We start from the raw sequence: 20,260 nt of genomic DNA on the forward strand, positions 1-20,260 counted from the left end.
TGGGAAAAAAAACCCTGTTCTTGACTGAAAACAGTTTCTCCAGTCTCATCCCCTTCCTAAGATCATGACAACTTCACAGCTTTGCCCTCATCATCCCTCAAATAGGATTATTCAGGATCCTTTGGTGCTAGAAACTTATTGACAGGTAGCAAAGCAGAGAAATAAAAATATTCCAGGCTTGAAATGACTGATTTCAGAAAAAAAGATCAGAAGACCAACCTCACATCATCATGTCCAGAAGGACAGCTGGACCTGGGGCACCTGCAATGCCTTCTTTGGCCTCTCCAGCTCTCTTAGAGCCCCTTCAGGTGCTTTAAGGGGCTCTGAGGTTTCTCTGGAGCCTTTTTTCCTCCAGGCTGGACTCCTCTAGCTCTCCCAGCCTGTCTGCAGAGCCCTTTGTGATGGAAAAGCTGTCCTGCTCGTGTCCTTAACCTGACTCTGATTTACTCCAAGGGCAAGCAAGAGAAAGTGATTTATATATCCACAGATATATATTTTTAGAGATACATATTTATAAATATATATATATATGTACAAACAGCAAAACATCTGTGACAATGCAGATTTCCAACAAGTCTTTGAGTGCTCACACAGCAGACACTTTTTGCCCAGAACAGCACCTGGCAAAGTTTCTACTGAGGTTTTTATTCTCATCTGTAAGCAGGGCCCCTTCCTGCTGCTGATGGTGCTGATACCCCCATGGGACAGGCCTGGACAGCCCTGGAGTCTCCCATCCTGCAAGGAAGGCAGGATTTTGCTCTCACTTAGGCTATTTTCCTGTTGTTATTTTTAACTGTCAGCAGATTCCAAAGGCTTTCTGAGGGAGATGGTAGAATGGGGAGGAATTCAAGAAGATCTGGGCTGCAGGGGGATATGTGGATGCTCAGCCAGGTGGGAGCATTCCCTACAAACCCCAACCAGTGGAGCGGTGAAATCTGTTCTTTTGAAATCAGTATCCACCCATTCCTTCCTGAAACTCCTCTGAATGGCTCAGAGTGCAGAACTTGCCAAAAAAATGCACCTGTTTTAGTTCAAAGTACATTATTTTCACTCAAGAGCCATTTATGAAATTAATATTCCCCCTCTGCACTAATAAAGAGCCTTTCCCCTAAGATGGAGTGTGGTACCCTGAGCAGGCTCTGCTAATACTGATTATCCCTAAGGACTTCAAAGCCATCCAAGCCTCAGGAGGATAAATCAGGCACGTTGAATTCAGGATCACACTCATCCTGCAAGGCTGAGCAGTTTCCACCCCCTCGCCTCGCAGCACCTTTGCAAACCTCAGGGCCTGTGTAACACAGGAGTCAATCATTACCTCCCCATAGGTCTAACCAGTAAAACAGGTCGCATTTTCCCAGGCAGGGAAACCCCAAACCTCCCTAAGAATCCCTCATTCCTGTGGAAACTCAGGCAGAATTATTCTACCCCAGACAGTGCACGGGCTTGTTCAGACAGCAAAGATTTGATGCTGCCTCGAGGTAAAACACGTGGAAGGCAGCTACCCAGGTCAGAGTGTGGCCAAGACATCGAGATGAGCGTGATTTCACCAGCTGAGCGTGTCCCAGCAGCTTCCCCAGCATCCAAACCCCGAGATGACGCTTCCCTAAAAGCACAGTTTGTTCTGTGCTTCCTCCCGACACGCCGGGATCCGCGGCCGGGGAAGCGCTTGGGAAGCTCACAAGTTGTTTCCCGTCTTGGCATGAGCACTGAAGCTCTCAGGAGGGCTCCAAAGCAGGAAAATCCCTGGCAGCAAACACAGAGCAAAGCAGTGTCCCACCAGTGGACTCCCCTGAGCAAACAGACGCTGTTTGGGCGTGCAGCGACAGGCTCAGGCTGCCGGAGGTTTTTCCCTGCCAGTTATTTCCAAGGACTTCACAGAGCCAGGCTGTTTTATGGGCTGGGAAGTGTTTAAAATCCTTTTGGCCAGCAAAAAAGGTCCCAGTGAGAGGTGGTGGGTGTAGCTGGATGTTGGAGCAGCCCCTGAGCCCGAGCCCCATGGAAAAGAGGATTTGCAGTGGAAATGAGACAAACTACCCCCCAGCCTCAGTATCACCAACACCCCCAGGGGACACCCCACTTCCAAGAAAAGGCTCCTGATGAATTATTCACCTTTCCTATAAACTGGGATGGATCATATCGCAGAACACATATGGCCCCTCCTGAAGGGAAACATCTCCCAGCAGCTCCCCAGAGAGATCATGGAATCACAGACTGGTTTGGCTTGGAAGGGACTTTAGAGATCATCTCATTCCACCCCCCTGCCATGGGCAGGGACACCTTCCACCAGCCCAGGTTGCTCCAGCCTGGCCTTGGACACTTCCAGAGATCCAGGGGCAGCCACAGCTTCTCTGGGCAACCTGTGCCAGGGCCTCCCCACCCTCACAGCCAACAATTCCTTCCCAATATCCCGTCTATCCCTGCCCTCTGGCACTGGGAAGCCATTCCCCCTCATCCTATCCTTCCAGGCCTTTGTCCCAAGTCCCTCTCCAGCTCTCTTGGAGCCCATTAGGCACAGGAAGGGACTCTGAGGTCTCCTCAGAGCCTTCTCTTCTCCTGGTTGAACAATCCCAGCTCACCCACTGACATCCCCAAGTCCTCCTCCTCAGGGCTCCATCCACACCCCACCCAGCCTGTGCCTGAGTTTGCAAAAGGAGAGGGACCAGGGAATCACAGAACCACTTAGGCTGGAAAACACCTCTAGGGTCACTGAATCTAACACTTCCCTAGGGAAGACAAGGAGACCCACCTGCAGGTGAGCCAGGAGGGTGGCTTTGAGAAGGACCACAATCCACAGGGAACTTTCCCTCTGCTGCACATTCCTGTGCAGAGGAATCAACACACAGGCACTGCTCCAGTGCTCCACCACGAAATGATCACACCCATAAGCTGCTGAGCACCACAAGGGCCTCTGGCATGAGAGATGAGAGCAAACCAAGCTCCCCTCCAGCTTTGGAACTCAGCTCTGAGCTGCACCACCACTTCCCTGCTCGTGTTTCCCATGGATGCAGCAGCTTCTGCTGCTGAGGGAGGGATGTGCATTTAAACATGAGGGGTTTGTGTGTGTGCAGCGCCAACAGGCCCACCTGCAGCACCTCTCCTACCTCTTTTGGCATCTCCCGGGGGAAGAAGAAATACGGCACTGCAGACAGAGCCACCAGGCTGGCTGCCACCAGGAACCCGAGCCACCAGGCACCCACCCACCGTGGGTCACCGTGGGTGAGCTGGACTTCAGCTGCAACACAGACAGAGAGAGGGGCATCAGACCAGCAGTGAAGACAGGGAGGGACCCCACTGCTCTAAAATCCCTGCCAGGGCACGTCCACTCACCTCCGCTGACTTTGTCAATGTCCACGTAGAATTGCAGCATGGCAGAGCCCAGCATGAAGGCCACCCCTGGCCCAATGACAGTCACAGAGAACAGGATTCCTGCAGAGGGACGAGAGCAGAGAGGGCTCAGCCCTGTGGGAAAGGACCACAGGGACAGGAGGTGCCTCCAGGTGGGACCTGGCTCCTCAGTGTCCGCCTCCAGCACAGACTATTTTCCTGACAGCCTCCTCATCTCCCCCTCTCACAGAGCAACAGTCCCATGCTCCCCTCGATGGAAAGGTTTTGCAAGGCTCAGACCTTCCCTGCCACTCTTCTTCAGCCTCCTAGAAAGACTGGAATACACCAGGAACAAGATGTGCCTCTTGGCATAAGAAATCCGGGAAACGCCGAGATTCTTTACAAGGTCAAGGAGATAAAAGTTATCAGTGAACTCTCCTACGTGAATTACTGATTAAAAACATATCAACACATGTGAGATTCGACTCCTGCCTTACATGTGATCCTTTCAGCTGTGGTTCAGGGGTTTGAATCAGCCACCAGAGCAAAATTTGATGCTGTACTTCAATTTTTTTTTTGACAGTGATGACCTGGGTTTGATCCACCTTTGCTGCTCCATTCCAATTCAATTCAATTCAATTCAATTCAACTCAATTCAATTCAATTCAACTCGATTCAATTCACTAGAAAAGGAGCAGAAGGACCTGCAAGGACCATCTTGTCCATCCCACCACCCTGGGACATCCCTTCTAGGCCTGTGCCCAAGCTGTTCTCTAGCACCCCTCTGCTGAAGGATGCTCTCTCATCTCCAAGATGCTCCCTGTAATTTTGTAATAATGTTTAAAATTTTTTAAAATTTTGGATTTTTTTTTAGTTTTTAGCTTCCTACAATTTTTCTTAATGTCTTAACAGAGTCTTCATTGCTGCACCTTAAACCCATTGCTGCCTTTTGTTAACACAGGGATCAGATTATTCCTCTTTGCCTTTCTGAAGCCTTTTTGGAGGAGGACATGGATACTAAGTCTTGTCTGCAGGTTATCACCCTCAGGCCCAAAATCCCAGCATTTCCCTCAAATCATGTTTTCCAGCACTCCAGGTTCTGTCTGAGGTCTGTCCAGGCTTGAAGCCTTGCCATCAATCTCATCCTGGCTGCCTTACCCAGATAGAGGGGGGAGTTCCTCTCGCTGGCGAAGTCGTCGATGTAGGAGATCCCAAAGGGCTGGATGGGGACACCACCGATGCCCAGCAGGGCCTGGGCGATGAACATGACCAGGAGAACCTCGTGGTTCTCCCTGCTGGCTCGGGGGGTGCAATTGGCATCACTGAGGTTCGCCGGGGGCCTGGGCTGGCACAGGTCGGTGGTGTTGCTGAACGTGCCTGTGGGTGATGAGGGGGACAGGTCTGAGGGGCTTGGTCTGGAAAAAGAGCTTCCCAAAGATAGGAGCACGTGGGTATTGGCTTGGGAGATCAGAGAATCACCCTGGCCTTGGATGCTTCCAGGGATCCAGGGGCAGCCACAGATTCTCTGGGCAACCTGTGCCAGGACCTCCCCACCCTCACAGCCAACAATTCCTTCCCAATATCCCATCTATCCCTGCCCTCTGGCACTGGGAAGCCATTCCCTGTGTCCTGTCCCTCCATGCCTTGTCCCCAGTCCCTCTCCAGCCCTCCTGGAGCCCCTTTAGGCCCTGCAAGGGGCTCTCAGGTCTCCCTGGATCCTTCTCTTCTCCAGGGGAACCCCCCCAGCTCTCCCAGCCTGTCCCAGAGCAGAGGGGCTCCAGCCCTCTGAGCATTTCCATGGCCTCCTCTGGACTTGCTGAAGCAGCTCCACATTCTGATCTTATCCTTAGATGTTGTATGGGATAAAATCCAAAGGAAGTGCAAAGGTTACTCTTCAGATGTTCAGAGAGATGGATGTACATGCCATGAGAAACCATCTCCACTGAAGAAGTGGTGCTGAGGTCACTTCCAGGACCTTTGATATTCCTTCCAAGAAAGGTAAATGAGCAAAACTGCAGATTTTGTGAACAGCTGCTCAAGAAATGAGAACTCATGTACCCAGAAAAGGCTTACCAAGTGAAAATGCTGATTCTGGCACCCTTATCTTCCTCAAAATACTGGGTGGGAGGAGGAGGGGGGTGCTTTTAGCAGGATTTCCATGGTTATCCCCTAAATCCTGTGGAACTCTGAGTGCTCAGACATTGGGTCACCTGCACCAGGAGGTGGCTAATTGTTTCCAAACTGTCATTAGCATCCTGCTTGCAGCCATGACTTATTCACCTATTAAGTCTTCCCCTGGTGCCTGTTGGAAAGCGATGCCTTTCTTCAGCTGAGAAGTGGCTTTGGACAAACAGATCCTTTCAGTGTGAACCAGCTGAGCTCCCTCTGCTGAGCCAGAGGAAGCATCTAAAAGATTTGCTGGAACAACAGATTTGGAGGTTTGGGGAGTTAACAGGAAAGCTCTTTTCTCCTTTTTTTTTCTTTTCTCATCCCTTCACTTTCTTTCAGGGAGAAAATCCCAAATCCACCCTGGCCTGTTCCCTCCATGAGTGACTTAGACCTGCATGTTCCTCATGGGAGGTTGATTTTTCTGGTGGGGTCTAAAACCTCAAAGCATTCCCTCAAGCTCAGCTAGGCAGGGGAAGACAGGTGAGGCTGGAGGAACAGGAGAAGCTGGGTGTGAAACCAGCACTCCCTCACTGCAGACAGCAAGGACCACCAGAGGCACAGCCTGACAGTTTTCATGCCCTTTCCCGTGGTTCCATGGTTCCCATGTCCCCTGGCTCTGCTTCCCACCACCAGCTGTTGCCTCTCGGGACTGAGATGGTTTCATTCTCAGAAAAATAAAACTCCTTGAGGACAAACTTGCAGCTCCCAGCCTCCCTAAGGAAGGGAATTTCGTAATGGCTTCCCACTGCCAGAGGGCAGCGTTGGGTGGGATGTTGGGGAGGAATTCTTGGCTATGAGGGTGGAGAGGCCCTGGAACAAATTGCTCAGAGAAGCTGTGGCTGCCCCATCCCTGGAAGTGTCCAAGGCCAGGTTGGAGCAACCTGGGCTGGTGGAAGGTGTCCCTGTCCAACCCAAACCATTCTGGGATCCTATCATTTCCCCCTCCCACCCCCAAAAGGCCCAAAATAAGTTCCTGGAGCACTTACTGGCGACAGACTGGTCAAACTCATAGGGCCCCGTTAGGAAGTGGGGCAGGGACATGAGGAACCCGGCCAGGGACACGAGGATGGCGCCGGCGCCGATGAAACGGGGTCTGTGCACCCGGCTCCCGAAGTAGCTGATGAAGACGATCAGCAGCGTGTTCCCCACCTGCAGCAGGACACAGAGAGCGAGAGGTGCCACGGGGGAACAGGGGGAGCGTGGGGGGGAGGGCGGGAGGGGAGAGCTGGTTTCACCTCGTTGAAGGAAGCGAGCAGCCCCGAGGTCCGGCTGGACAGGCCGTACCGCCTCTCGATGGTGGAGATGGAGCTCTTCAGGTAGCCCGAGACCAGGAGCTGGGAGAGCTGCAGGAGCCCGTGGCAGAACACAAAGAACTGCCAACACAGAAAGGGAAAGAGCATCCAGCACGGTCACCGAGAGCTGCAGCGCAACAAACTGCATCTCCAGAGAAAGGCTGGAGTTAGTGAACGTAAACCTTTGACCACCAGCCTTTGAAATATTATCCCTGCTCTGCCATCAGTGAAATCTTCTGAAATTAATAGGGACATGAAATAGTGCTCTGCCAAAAATAACAATGGGGTCAGTATCTGCAAGGAGGGTGTAATTTCTTCAGATGAAAAGTGGCTTTGGACAGGCACATTGTTTCGGTTGGGATGATGCTTGTTTGTGTTGGCCTTGTCCCTAAGATCCACAAGCAGAAGTGGGAGGTTGCACAATTCCTCTTCCCATCCAGCCAGAGGCAGCAGCCATCCCCTAATGCTGGGAGCAATCCTGGGACAGGCATGAGCCCTTCCAAACACAGCAACAAACAACTTCTTCAGAGAAAACCAGGAGAAGGTCAGGGAGAATAATTCAGGCTGTTTTCCTTTCCCTCTCACAAAGCCCTGGGTGTAAAGGACATCTCCTTCGGAAAATGTGATGGTTCTTCTCCATTTCCAGAAGGAAACCTTGCCAAAGTCCATCCTTTCCCAGAAGATAATCTGACCTCATCTCCTCCAGAGTTTGGGATGTGCAGGTGCTGGGCTGCCCAGGGAAACACGTGGCTCGAGCTGCCCCACAGAGAGCACAGTCCATCTCCCTGGCCCTCTCACAGAAGCATTTCCCAAGTGCCAAGTGACCTGTCCAAGGAGGGAAGGGGAGGGATGGACCTCCCCTTTATCCACAGCTCTGCAAAGTACCCAGCAAAGGAAAGGAGCTGGCAAGTCATCTCCTTCCACACGTGGGAGAGGCAGACCACCCATCTCACTGCAGGCCAGGCTGGATGCCTCTGGGTCCTTCCACCATCTGCTGCCTCAGCCTTGGGTGATACCCAAACCCTCAGGGCACTGCTTTTTGCAGATCTTTACCCACTTGCTGACCAGAGCAGGGCACTGCTCCAGCTCTGAGTGTTCTGCAGCTCCCACCACGAGGCAGCCTCACCCAGAGGAGCTGCTCAGCCTGGCCTGGGTTTCTGCTACATCTCCTCCTGATCCAGGGCTGGAGGATCAGGGATCACTGCCAAACTGGGCTGCTCTGTCCGCCAGGGGAGTATTTCCAGCACAGAAAGGGACGGAGAGGATGCTCAAGCCCCCCTGGGTCCCTGAGAACTGCAGTGCTGGGGTTACCACCACCCCAAGTGATGGGTGGGTAACATGAAAACCAGGATACAATCCAGGACCTTCCCCCTTCCAGGCTCATGTCACCACTGAAGGGTGCAACGTGTTTGGACCAGGAAGATGTCACTCAGCCAAAGGAAAGCTTCCCCAGAGCCAGCTTTGCTAAAATTCCTCCAAGACACTGGCTATGATGTCCAGGCTCTGTTTCCTGAACACATGAGCTCAGAATGGAAAGGCTGAAGCCAGATTCATTTATTTCCAGACATCCACAGCCCAGTGTGCATCCAAATGCAGGACCTTCACGTCATGCTGGTTTACGTCAGCCCAGCAGCTGCTCACCACTGCCCCACATCCTCTGCAGCTCAGGAGGTCAAAAATGGGTTGAGAATCTGGTGGTTTATCCTCCCATCCGGGCAGGGAAAAGCACAGAAAAGAGAGAGGGCCCTGCAAAGGACCTGCAGTGGGTTGGGGTCAGCACCGGGCAAGGCCCCCAGTTCTGGCTCCAGGGGCTGTTTGCTGTCAGCCATCAGAGCATAGCACAGCTGGTCTTCTGCCAGAGGGAGAAGGGACAGATTCATAACCTTTAGATCTGCTCGACTGGTGGGGCTGGCCTGGGTCTGATGGGCTGCCCCAGCAGCTGACCTGGGTCTCCAGACACCAATCCTCTGTCCTCACAGCAGAACAAATCCAGGAGCAGCCCCAGAGCTGGGTGCTCCCAGAAACAACCCCCAGCTCAGCCATCTGGCACCTGTTTGCCATGGAAGGGACGAGACCTGCTTGTAACATCTCCCCTCTAGGTCAGCAGAATTAAAACAACTCGGAGAATCCACGGGAGCACTTCCGTAGGCTGAGGAGGAAGGAAGGGAGAGGTTTCGAAATGGCTTTTTAAAATAAACATCTGTGAAGCATTAATAGGAGAGCCTGTGCTGAGGTAACACCAAACACCTGGAGTAGGGACAGGGGGTGCTTGGTACCAAAAATAACCCCCTTGCAGTGCCAGGGTGCAGAGCAACCTCCTCCACTGCCCACACCCCCCTCAGCCAGCTCTGGGATAAGTGCCTGTCTGCTCTGCCACACGTCCAAGGGGGAGCTTCTCTGATCAAATTTGTTGCTTTTCTGCTTTTCTAGAGAATTTTTAGTGTATTCCTGCAGGCTTTGCTCTGCTAAGCCCTGCATGACGCTGGTGAGGTGTTGCTGCTCCCACCCCACATGTTGTGAGAGAACAGAGAAACACGCTCAGTCTGCAGCCAGTAAATTGCAGACCTGGGGATTAAACACCAACATCTCCTCTCTCTTGGTGGTCAAAAACAAAAACCTTACAAAGGTTCCACGTGTTTCCAGTGTTGGCTGTGCAGTTTGGCAACAAATCCTCCCCGTGAGGGCTCTGAAAGCTGCACACACTGTCCTGCCCCAGCTGACACAGGGAAGTCCCTGTCACGCTGCTTCCATGTGTTTGGGAGACTTTGGCTGCTATTTTAAGGAAGGGTTTTGTGCCTTGGCACATGATAAACCCCTGTGCACTGGGCTGTGCTTACAGAAAATAGGGCTGGGAGGAACCAGCCTGGTCCAAGTTTAATCCAAACCAGTTTGGTTGGGCGTGTAGTTGGAAGGGACCTTAAAGACCTTCCACCAGCCCAGGTTGCTCCAAGCCCCATCCAGCCTGGGTTTGGACACTCCCAGGGATCCAGGGGCAGCCACAGCTTCTCTGGGCAACCTGTGCCAGAGCCTCCCCACCCTCCCAGCCAGGAATTCCTTCCCAATATCTTATCTCAATTTTAATTTTCCTTGAAGCCAAAACAAGCCAGTTTTTAGTTATGCCCTCCAGTTGCATTTTGACACGTGGCAACCAGTTTTTGTGACACACTCTCTGGAGATATAAATACATGTACAAACTGCAGGGCTGTGATTTTTGGTCCTCAAGCCACTTCAAACACATAAACCACATTGTGCAATTTGGTTTTGTGCTTCTGCAAGAGCCACTGAAACCCTGCGCTGGAAGCTTTGTTTTCTGAGGAAGTCATTTAGAAACCGGACAGGGTGACCTAAGTTCTTGAAAAAAAAAAAAAAACCAAGAGATCTGGGGAAAACATCCTGTGCTGAGGATAACTGTGTGAGGATAATGCATGGTCAGCTCTGCCCTGGGGGGTGAAAACAAGTCTCACTTAAGAGACATCTTAAGCCTTTAACACCAGCTGTCACCTTTTGCTCTACAGGCTGGTGAGACTCTCTAACAAGCCAGGCAATTGGCTTCCAACTACACTGAGTGTAGTAGTTAATTAATGTTGTTAATTACTGATAAAACGCAATTATTGAGCCAAAAGGGAACAAAGCAGATGCTGCAGGACAGAGGGAGCCACCCCAGGTCCAGCCTGTAGTTCTGCAGAGCTCTTTAAGCATTCACCAGGAGGACCTGGGGTTGCACCAAGTCCAGGAGGCCACAAGAGTTTGAAGAATGGCTTCCATATGAAAGAGGACAGGGTTAGATGGGATATTGGAAAGGAATTCTTGGCTGTGAGGGTGGGGAGGCCCTGGCACAGGTTGCCCAGAGAAGCTGTGGCTGCCCCTGCATCCCTGGGAGTGTCTAAGGCCAGGCTGGAGCAACCTGGGATAGTGGAAGGTCCATGGCAGGGGGTGGAATGAGATGAGCTTTAAGGTCCCACCCAACCCAAACCATTCTGTGCTTCCATGAAGTTAAATACTGCAGAACCTGGAAGTTAAATATGCATTTCAACCTTGCTGTCCCACCACTCACTTGGGGATGGAGACAGCTCCACATCAAACGGTGCCTCTGCCACAGGAAGCACACGGGAAACTTTCCAAACACACCTGGTAATCAGAAACCCTCTCAAGGCCTCCTGCAGAAGGCCAAGCTCCTCTTTGCCAGGCCAGGAACCCCGAGGGGGTGTTGCAGGAAGCAGGATAATCACAGGAAGCACGTTTACCTTGATGCTCAGAAAGGGGCTCCTGCAGAGCGCTTTCCGCGTCGGATCCGGGTAGCTGCTCTTGGGAGCCGTGCTCGTCATCCTGCTGGGCCTGCCAAAATAAATCACCCAGCACAATGCTCAGTTCCTCTGCCCGAATCGCCCTTGCTCAGCACGGCGAGATGTTGTTGTGCTCTGCGACCACCCACGCAACAAGCACGAGAAACCGCTAATTATTCCTGGGTTTCATTCCTCCCCGAAGCAACAAAAGCAGCCCTGCAAAACACCGATCACCAGGAGGCCTGGGAGGTTGAATGCTGTGCCACAGAACCGAGGGCGAGAGGTATAAACGTTATCTGGGGTAATCTGACATCCTGAACGATGACCCGGGCGAGGGGGCAGAGTGCAAGGTAGAAAAGCGCAGAAAAAAGACTGGGAGGAGCAACTGGCAAAGCTGATGGTTGTGCTGCCGTCCAGAGGGACCTCACCAGGCTGGAGAAACGGGCACTGAGGGATCTCAGTGGGGCTGGAGAAATGGGAATCCAGAGAGGTCTCAAAGAGATGGAGGAATGGGCGCTGAGGGACCTTAATGGGCTGGAATAACTGGCATGCAGAGGGATCTCAGTGAGAAGGAGAAAAGGGCATTGAGGGAGCAAATGGGCTGGAGAAACAGGCATCCAAGGGGAAGAGTGCACTGAAGGATGTAAATGGGCTGGAGAAATGGGCACCTGAATTTAACAATGTAAAGAAACAGGGTGGGAAGCCACCCCACCCCCTTCCCTGCACTGTTTACCTCCTTCCCTGCTCTCTGGACCCTCACTCCCCGCTCCCTGAGTGGCCCATGCTGGAATTTCAGGCTTCCCACTCAGGAAGCTGCATTGTTTGGAGGCACGTTAAAGCCATTAGGCTTTCAATTCAGCACACTCCAATAGATGTTTTCATCTCTGCAAGCACCAAGGCAAATGGGGTGAAAGGCTCTCCATTATTATTTCGTGTAATTCCATTTCCCCCATGATGGGAAGCAAAGGAGCGAGGACCCGTAGCCTCAAACAAATTAGCAAATGCAGGGGTTGATGTAAGTTCTAGCAGGAGGAGACTGTTTTAAACTGTGATGTTTATAAAGCCTTAAGCACAGTGCACAGGAGAGGTAAATTCCAGAGGGGCCCTGCTCATCCCTGAGTTATGAGCTCCACACCACCCTCTGCACAAAGCAATTGCTGCCCTCAGCCCCATTTCAAGAGATATTGCTGCAACAAAATCCGGGGTGGGATCAATAAAGTGAATTTGATCATAAATTAAAGCGGCCACAAAGAGCTCTCCTGAACCCCTGGAGGGTTCAGCAGTGCTGGAGCAAAAGCACCTGCCTGGGCTCCAGCCCAGGGGGTCTGATATCCTGGCTCTGGAAGAGGGCTGGGAGGAATTAATTACAGCCACTGAGCCCCTGGAAAGCTCAGGGATGACACAGTGGGAAGGAAAAGGGTGGAAAACCAAAGAGAGGATGCCCAGAGGAGCCTAAGCCTGGACTTCATGGAGCTGGGAAGCACTGTAGGTTTAATGCCCTGGTTAACTGTGTTAATGTCCTTGCCAGGCCTCCTCACCAAACATGCATTTACTTAGACCTGCAAACCACAAATCCCAAGGGGTGTTGGAGTATTTTAGTCCTCCCACCTGTCCTTTCCAGGCCCTGCTTTAAATGTGTGCATCCTTTAACCCACCCTTTAACACCTGAGATTAGTCCAAGCTCTTCCATAATCAGCTCTCAGAGTCTTCTTGGGAGAAGAAAATGCTGGAAAGCACCAGTTAGAAACGTTTTCACTAATCCCTGCCCAAGCAGGGGGTAAAAGATGTCCCCAGATTTCCCACACTGCTCTGGAGGAACTCAGTTCTTCTTCTCCCCAGGGATGGCCTTTGGATCAAGGACAACCTGCACCATCTGTCAGCAGCCAAGGAGGCACAGCCAGGTCTGGCTCCATCCATCCCACCCATCTCCCCCTCACTCCACTGAGGTGTCCTGCTTCCAGTGTTTTACCTGTGGAAGAGGGGATGTGGCTGCTTCCCGAGGGGAAATGCTCAGCAGGGATCTCAAACGCTGCACAGCTTTGCCCAAGCAGTTCAGAATGAGAATAAACGTGTTTAATGCCATTCATCCACAATGGGAGGAAGCAGAAAAGTACTTTGATCCAGCACAAAGGACAACGAGCAGATCAAACAAAGAGGCAGATAAGATTTAACTGATTTTTTAAAAAAAAAAATTGCAGGAAGAGAGAAGCACACACAGGTCAGTCTGAGTTCCCTTTGGCTGGATTGAGCCCAGTTGTGGCAGCATCGTCTGGGAATGGCACTGGCTTGGCAAGAGCCACGTTTTTCTCCACCTCTGGGTGGAAAGAAGGCTAATTTTCATTCAGTGCAGTTTCTCCCAGGTGAGGTCAAGAGGTGTGAGTGAATCTGCTCCTCTGCAGGAAGGAGGCAGAACGGGATCAGTGCCGTGGGCTGGGGAAGGAGGAAAAGGGGGGGTGAGATGGTAAATCCCAGAAGGTATCCCCAGGTCAGAGGAAAGAGAGAGCAGGAAGAGAAAAAACAAGGGGATTGGGGAGGACACACCTGCCTGTATCAGATGTGCAGCCCTCAGCTCCCTGATGGCCCAAGTCTCCAACCCCAGAGCCAGCTACTTCCCATCTCAGCTTCCCCAGGAACAAGTCAGGGAATAGATACCATCCCATCTACCTGCCAGAAGTGTTTGGGGAGCAGGGGGTGAACTGGGACAGGCAGAAGCTGCAGGTTGGGACAGCAGGAGTTGACTTTTCCCAAGGCTGGGGCATTTTGCAAAGCATTTTTGGGCGTCTGAGGCACCGTAAGGAGGGAGCTGACCCTGGTCCAGGCTCTGGCAGACACAGATGGGAAGGGATATGTTCCCCCACTTACAGGGCAGAGGTGCCACTCCCATAAATCAAAGAGGGACTTTCCATGCCCAACTGGTGTGTTTGGGAGCCTGGTGGGGTGATGAGCAGGTGGCCAGGTGTCACCAGGGGTCACCTCTGATGCTGCCAGTGCAAGGGCTTGGTGGCAGCTCCACATGGGTTTTACACTCAGACACCCAGGGAAGGTGATGGATGGATGGTTGTTCAGACAGCAAAGATCCATCTGCTGGTGAAGGATTTGTCCTCAAGCCCTGTTTTCTCCCCACCTCTGTCTCGGGTCACTGCAGCCCTCAGATAGGCAGGGCCTGGCATGACAAACCCGGGCTGGAGTGGGCACAGGGAGCTCAGCTTGGAGGGGCAGCAGCTCAGTCCCACACTGAGTGATGCCATAAAACACTGCCATTGGTTCCAGCCTTGCTTGCCTGACATCTCCTCACTGCAAAGAGGCAGAGCAGGGGAATAACCCCCATCTGTGCAGAGCCTGGGGACATAAACACAGATGGAAAACAGTTCAACTATCCCCCCACCACCCTGGTACCCCTCCCAGCAGGGCTTTTCCAAATGTGTGTAGAGAAAGTCATGCTGAAAACAATGATGCCAAGGGGAAAAGCGATGTTAAGAAAGAGCAGAGAGAGAGGACTGATGAAAGATCACAGAATTCCAGATTGCTTTGGGCTGGAAGAGACCTTAAAGCCCACACAATCCCACCCACAGGGACACCTTCTACTCTACCAGGTTGCTCCAAGCCCCATCCAGCCTAGCCTTGGACACTTCCAGGGATCCAGGGGCAGCCACAGCTTCTCTGGGCAACCTGTGCCAGGGCCTCACCACAATCACAGGGAGGAATTCCTTCCCAAAATCCCATCTAACCCTGCCCTTTGGCAGTGGGAAGCCATTGCCCCTTGTCCTGTCATTCCATGCCCATACCTGGGATAATCCCACAAACGTTTGCAGCACGGATTAAGGTGCTCCACTTGTCCCCACGCTGCTCTTTTCCTTGACACCAGGGCAGCAGAAATCCCCCCCCAAACCTCTCCCAGCTTCTCTGGGACCTGCACAACAGCCCTGGCTGCCACAGCGAGGGACCAGGCTCGGTGCCACCAGCCTCCTGTCCCCATTCCCAAGGACATCAATCTATCCAATGGCTTTATTAATGGCAGCTCCCGCCAGCTGAGCAAGGAAAAGCACCCGCTGGGCTCAGCGGAGCACGAGTAAATAACAGCAAATGTAACACAGCAAATTAAATCCCAGCAGGGGACTTGAAATGCCAGCAAATATTCCCTAATCTGTCTTCCTCCTGCAGGATAATTTTCATTCACTGGCAGTAAAGCTGGGATGGCGTCAGTGTGTGTATTTATGAGCGTGCCTGTGTTAAAGGGGAAGCTGCTTCGGAAAACGTGGCGGGGGAAAGAGGCAACACAACAGGAGGAAAAGAACAGTGGACACACACCATGCCCTCCCTGGGAAAAAAAGACTGGGGGAGGAACAAAGAGATGGGTGGATGTGCTCAAAAAGATGTGTCTGCCTTGAACAAACTGGCAGATAGAAAGTGAAAATGAGATTAGCCCAGCTCAGTGATTCCCTGTAAGGAGAAATGGGCTGGGATGACACATCCCAGAAACCTTAGAAGAAGTTAGATAAAAGGAACAATGTTACTTCAGTTTAAAAGATTAGAAGAAAGGGGAAAACTGGTGTTGAAACCCATGGCATGCAAACAGAGGCGATGAGGCAGAGGCTCCAGCTCTGCTCTGGCACAGGGCAGGACTGGCTGCTCTCCACAGGTGCCTGCCAGCCCTGACCCCCATGACTTGGGAAGGATGAAACCCTCCTCCCCATCTCTGTGACCAGGTCTCACAGAGCTCCCTCCCTCCTTGGCACACCCTGCCAGGAGCTGGAGCCCTTCTTGGAAGGGTCTTTACCTGCTCCAGATGTGGTGAAGGAGCTGGAGCTCACCTGGTGGCACCAAAACAGAGATGGGACCTCTCACAACATCCCCTGTGGATGGTGCAGCCACAGCTTCTCTGGGCAACCTGTGCCAGGGCCTGCCCATCCTCACAGCCAACAATTCCTTCCCAATATCCCATCCATCCCTGCCCTCTGGCAGTGGGAAGCCATTCCCTGTGTCCTGTCCCTCCATCCCTTGTCCCCAGTCCCTCTCCAGCTCTCCTGGAGCCCCTTTAGGTCCTGCAAGGGGCTCTCAGGTCTCCCTGGACCCTTCTCATCTCCAGAGGAACCCCCCCAGCTCTCCCAGCCTGGCTCCAGAGCAGAGGGGCTCCAGCCCTGGCAGCAGCTCTGGGGCCTCCTCTGGACTCTCTCCAGCAGCTCCAGGTCCTTGTGCTGTTGTTCCCAGGGCTGGAGCAGCTCTGCAGGGGGGTCTCACCTGAGGGGACAGAGGGGCAGAATCCCCCCCCCCTGCCCTGCTGGATCTACCCAGGACAGGGGGGTTCTGGGTGCCAGAGCACATGAACAGGTCATGTCCAGCTTTTCATCCCCCAAACCCTTCCCAAGGCCGCTCTCCTTCCATTCCTGCATCCTTGCAAGGCACTCCCATCACTGGGCTGGGGTGACTTTCCCTTCCAGAGTGTAAAGCACACAAAGGCAGCACTGGAGAGGGAAGGAATGGCAGAGGTTCCAGCCGAGGGAGGTGCTGTGCAGTTACATAAGCAGCGAGGCTGGGAATTGCATAATTCCATGAATCACTTGCTCAGTTTTGCCTCCAGATCTGCCCAGGGCTAGGAAGCCATCCGGGTCTGCCCCCTCCCCAAGACCCCCTGCTCAAGCTCAACCGTGTTGCTGCTGCTTCCCAAGCTTTCATGGGATGAATCCCATTCTGTGCACAAGCAGCATCCCATTAAACCTCCTGCCCCTCCTGCCCTTGTGACCCCTGGGTTTGCTTGTGCTGGCAGTTGTGCTGTATCTCTGAGAGCAGCTCGGCTCGGGGACGTGTGACACATTTGCCAGGGCAGGATCTCACAGCTCTCCAAGTTTTACTCCTCCTCTGGAAGGTTTAATGCAGGATATTGAATAAAAAAGTCGGCCCTCTCCTCTGGATTGTGCCAGATGCTGAACCTGCTCCTGCTGGGGACGGACAGATGTGGTGAGTGCTACAGAAAAGCCACGCCTGGTGCCCTCAGTGGGGATATTCTATTTTAGCAACACCTCCTGTGTGTTTGGCAGGGAATTAGTCCAGCAGCTGAAACCCCCTGGATAGGAGTTAAAATGATGAATGAAGTATGGAGAGCCTGCTCCCCAGAAGACACCTGCCTCTCCACAGCCTGCAGGCAGTGCTTGGCTCTACAGAAAAACACCTGAAAATACAAGTCTGATCCCAAAACAGAGTTTTCCTGATTTGGGGCTTTATACACCATAAATACCTTCCTGATATTTCTTCTTCCTCTGTACTTTCTTGCTGCTTGGACAGGAGTGAAGAAAATGAGAAAAACAGGGAATTTTTTGAGTCCTTTGGAAAAGCTGCAAGACTTGGCAGTGCCTGGAGCAGCTGGAGGAAACAGGCAGAGCCAGAGTGGCTCCAGTGAGTGACAGATGCAGCCATTCCAGTGAAAAAAACTAACTTTTAGAAGGGGAAGTTCTTGCAAAATGAAGAGCAGGAGCCACTGCTAAAGCCTCGTGCCTGGAACACACAACCCTAGTGGAAACCACAGCAGCTCCCTGGAGCTGAGGCTTCCCAGAGCAATCCAAAGGATGTTTGCTATGTGTTATCTATATCTTAAAAAAACCCCACATCCCAACAAACCCAGGATTCTCCATCTGCACGTGTGTTCTGCCCAGGGCCAGGGCCTGCTCCCCAACAAATGCTGAGTATTCCACGAGGAGCACTTACACTCCAGTTCACCTGCTTCCTGTCCTTTTCTGTCCATGGGACATCCAAGGGCAGCTTTTTTTTTTTCCTCCTTCCACACTAACCCTGAGATAAACAAGCAAAGCATCCCCAAAAGTCTGGGGGAGACCAGTAAGATCTGCTTCCCCAGGAGCTGGGAACGCTGCCAGCCACCTGCACACAAGAGGGATGGATGGAAGAGCAGGAACAGGGAAATGCTTGCTGCCATGAAAGGGAACTGAGCAGAGCTTAGGAAGTGAGAAACTTCTGGAGTCAGCAAGAGAGGAGCTGCTTACAGAGAGCAGGAGGAAACACTGTGGGCAGGAGAGACTTGGTGACATTTTGGGGCAATGCTGGGACAAGGAGCAAAGCCCCAGTTCAGAGCAGCCACTGGAGGCTGGAGCTGGCACAGGATATTCTGGGCAGCAGGGGGAATTAATTCATGTCCTTCTCCTATTATTTGATATGAATGGACTGCAAATTCATCTGTATCATGGGAGTCATCTGTATCATTCTTTTCTTTCTGCTGCCACAGGCATCTCCTGCTCACTCCCAAGGCAATTCCAGGCTGGCACATTCAGACGGGTTCAAGAAAGTCCAGTGAAAATGGAGATTATTTTCTGGAAGTCCCCAGGCCTGCAGCTGGAGCCACATCTGGCCCCAGCCAAGCTGCCTGACAGCAACAAGCCCTTTCCTGCATCCCTGGGAGCGAGCTTGTCCCGGGATTTCTCACTATCAGTTTCCCCCAGATGACATTTCAGAGCCTCGCGGTCTTTGAATCGTGTTTCAAGCCAGAAATTCCCCCCATCCCCTGCTGTGTCCCACACACCTCCTCCATCTCTTTAGGAAACGAACTTTTCCAAACCCTGGGGGCTAAAGATGGGTAATGAAGCTCCCAAGCCATCCCTCAAGTCCACATTTAGCCACCTCACGGCTCGAGATGCCAAACATTCCATCCCCCTCAATCCAGGGCACACGCAGCAGGTTCGGGATAAAATCGGGATGTGCTGCCGAGCGGCAGAACGGGGCAGACCAGCACCCTCAGTCAACCACTTGGACCGAACTGGGAGTCAGGGAACACGGAGAAAGGGGGCTTAGGATCTATTTTTAACCACGTCCCACGGAGAAGCTCAGCCCTGAACACGGGGCTTGTCCCCAGGTTAAAGCCCGCACCGTGGGCTCTGGGCTGCTCCCAGATTCCCTGCACAGCACCACGAAGGCTTCCCCCTTTTTCCCGGACTTAAACCCTTTCCTGCTCCCTGCCCCCAAATTACTCAGAGCCAGGAGGTCACCCTTATGGAACCGCCACCAGGATCCTGCCCTGGATCGCTGGGAAGTTCTGGTGGGAGCTGACCCTGCTGCGGGCACCGGGGTGGAACTGGGAGAGCTCTGAGGTGCCTCCAAACCCACACCATTCCACGACTGTGCGGATCGGCTCCCCTCCCAAGCAATGCACTGCTGGAGAAGCCTCGGCTGGGCCAGGGTGCCCCTGTGCCAGCCCAGGGACAGCTCACGTCCATGCCCGCCTGGCATCTCCACGAGGTCCGGGCTGGGCAGAGGCGCTGCCGTAACAGAAGCAGCAAAACTTTACAAGAAACCCAGCGCGGCACTGGGAAAAACTCCCTGCGAAGGGAGAAATAAGTGGAGCTGCCCCAACGGGAAAACAAACAAACAAACCAAGCAGAAATAAATAAGCACAGAGAGGAAGCGGCAAAACACGTGCGGAAAGCGGGCAGGGAACAGGCGCGTAACCACTCCTTGGTTTTTCCCCCTTCACCTTTTAAGTTGCTGGGAAAATCCAGCTCCCGAGCCCAGGCGGCTCAAGGAGTCTTGCAAAACAAGCCGGGAGGAAAAAAAAAAAAAAAAAGCAGCTTGAGAAACTTCACCTTTCCCAACCCCAAAAGCCGGGAGGCAGCCCCCGAGCTCGGGACCGCAGCATCGCCTCGCAGCGAGCAGGTGCTGCCATACTCACAGTTCCAGGACTCTCCTGATCCCGGTCCCACTGCGCTGGGAGCGAAAGTTTTCCCTCTGCCAGCAGCTGCTGGGACCATTCACCACTTTTCCTCGCCGGGCTGGAGGTGGGAATGGGTGTGCGGAGGTGGGGCTTCGGCTGCAATCTCAAAAACCGGGGCACGCTTTTCAGCTGAAACTTTTGCAATCCCTTTCCAGAGGATTTCTTTTATTTTTGCTTTTGCCTCCTCCCGGATTGCTTTGCAATCCCAAACCGACGGCGCTGCCCGTGCGGTTTGCTGACCCAGGGCTTTGTGGGAGCTGCTCGCACAGTCCCAGTCCAAACTGGTCTCGGCTTTCACTCCATCCTCCTTCTCCAGTCCCCTCTCCCCTCCCCGCGAGGGTCCCATCCCTCCAGGGCATTTACCTTGCATTCGTTTTCTGACTCAGTTCGCTTCATCTGCATTTATTCCCCTACATTTTGAAGCTGTGGGGCAATTCTGGGATTTGTGAAAGGGAAACTTTCTTCATCTAACCCCGGATGAT

General features: G+C 52.8%; 1 protein-coding gene across 2 annotated transcripts in view; it reads right to left on the minus strand.

Moving 5' to 3' along the window:
• Positions 1 to 20,013, minus strand: part of SLCO2B1 (solute carrier organic anion transporter family member 2B1) — a 36,770-nt gene extending 16,757 nt beyond the window's left edge. The window contains exons 1-7 of one of the 2 annotated variants that reach the window (XM_027906168.1): positions 19,737 to 20,013; positions 11,030 to 11,120; positions 6,729 to 6,866; positions 6,480 to 6,642; positions 4,483 to 4,701; positions 3,328 to 3,426; positions 3,102 to 3,232 (exon numbers count right to left, since the gene is read on the minus strand). In XM_027906168.1, the coding sequence (XP_027761969.1) occupies positions 3,102 to 3,232; positions 3,328 to 3,426; positions 4,483 to 4,701; positions 6,480 to 6,642; positions 6,729 to 6,866; positions 11,030 to 11,110 (831 nt within the window). In that variant the 5' untranslated portion in view covers positions 11,111 to 11,120; positions 19,737 to 20,013. Of the gene's footprint in view, positions 1 to 3,101; positions 3,233 to 3,327; positions 3,427 to 4,482; positions 4,702 to 6,479; positions 6,643 to 6,728; positions 6,867 to 11,029; positions 11,267 to 19,736 lie in introns of those variants that run through there. The other variant, XM_027906167.1, reaches the window with a different exon arrangement.
• Positions 20,014 to 20,260: the final 247 nt, after the last annotated feature.

This window comes from Empidonax traillii, unplaced genomic scaffold (assembly GCF_003031625.1).
Source record: "Empidonax traillii isolate 1590-97213 ecotype Southwest subspecies unplaced genomic scaffold, ASM303162v1 scaffold1253:size457737, whole genome shotgun sequence".
NCBI classification, from domain to species: Eukaryota; Metazoa; Chordata; class Aves; order Passeriformes; family Tyrannidae; genus Empidonax; species Empidonax traillii.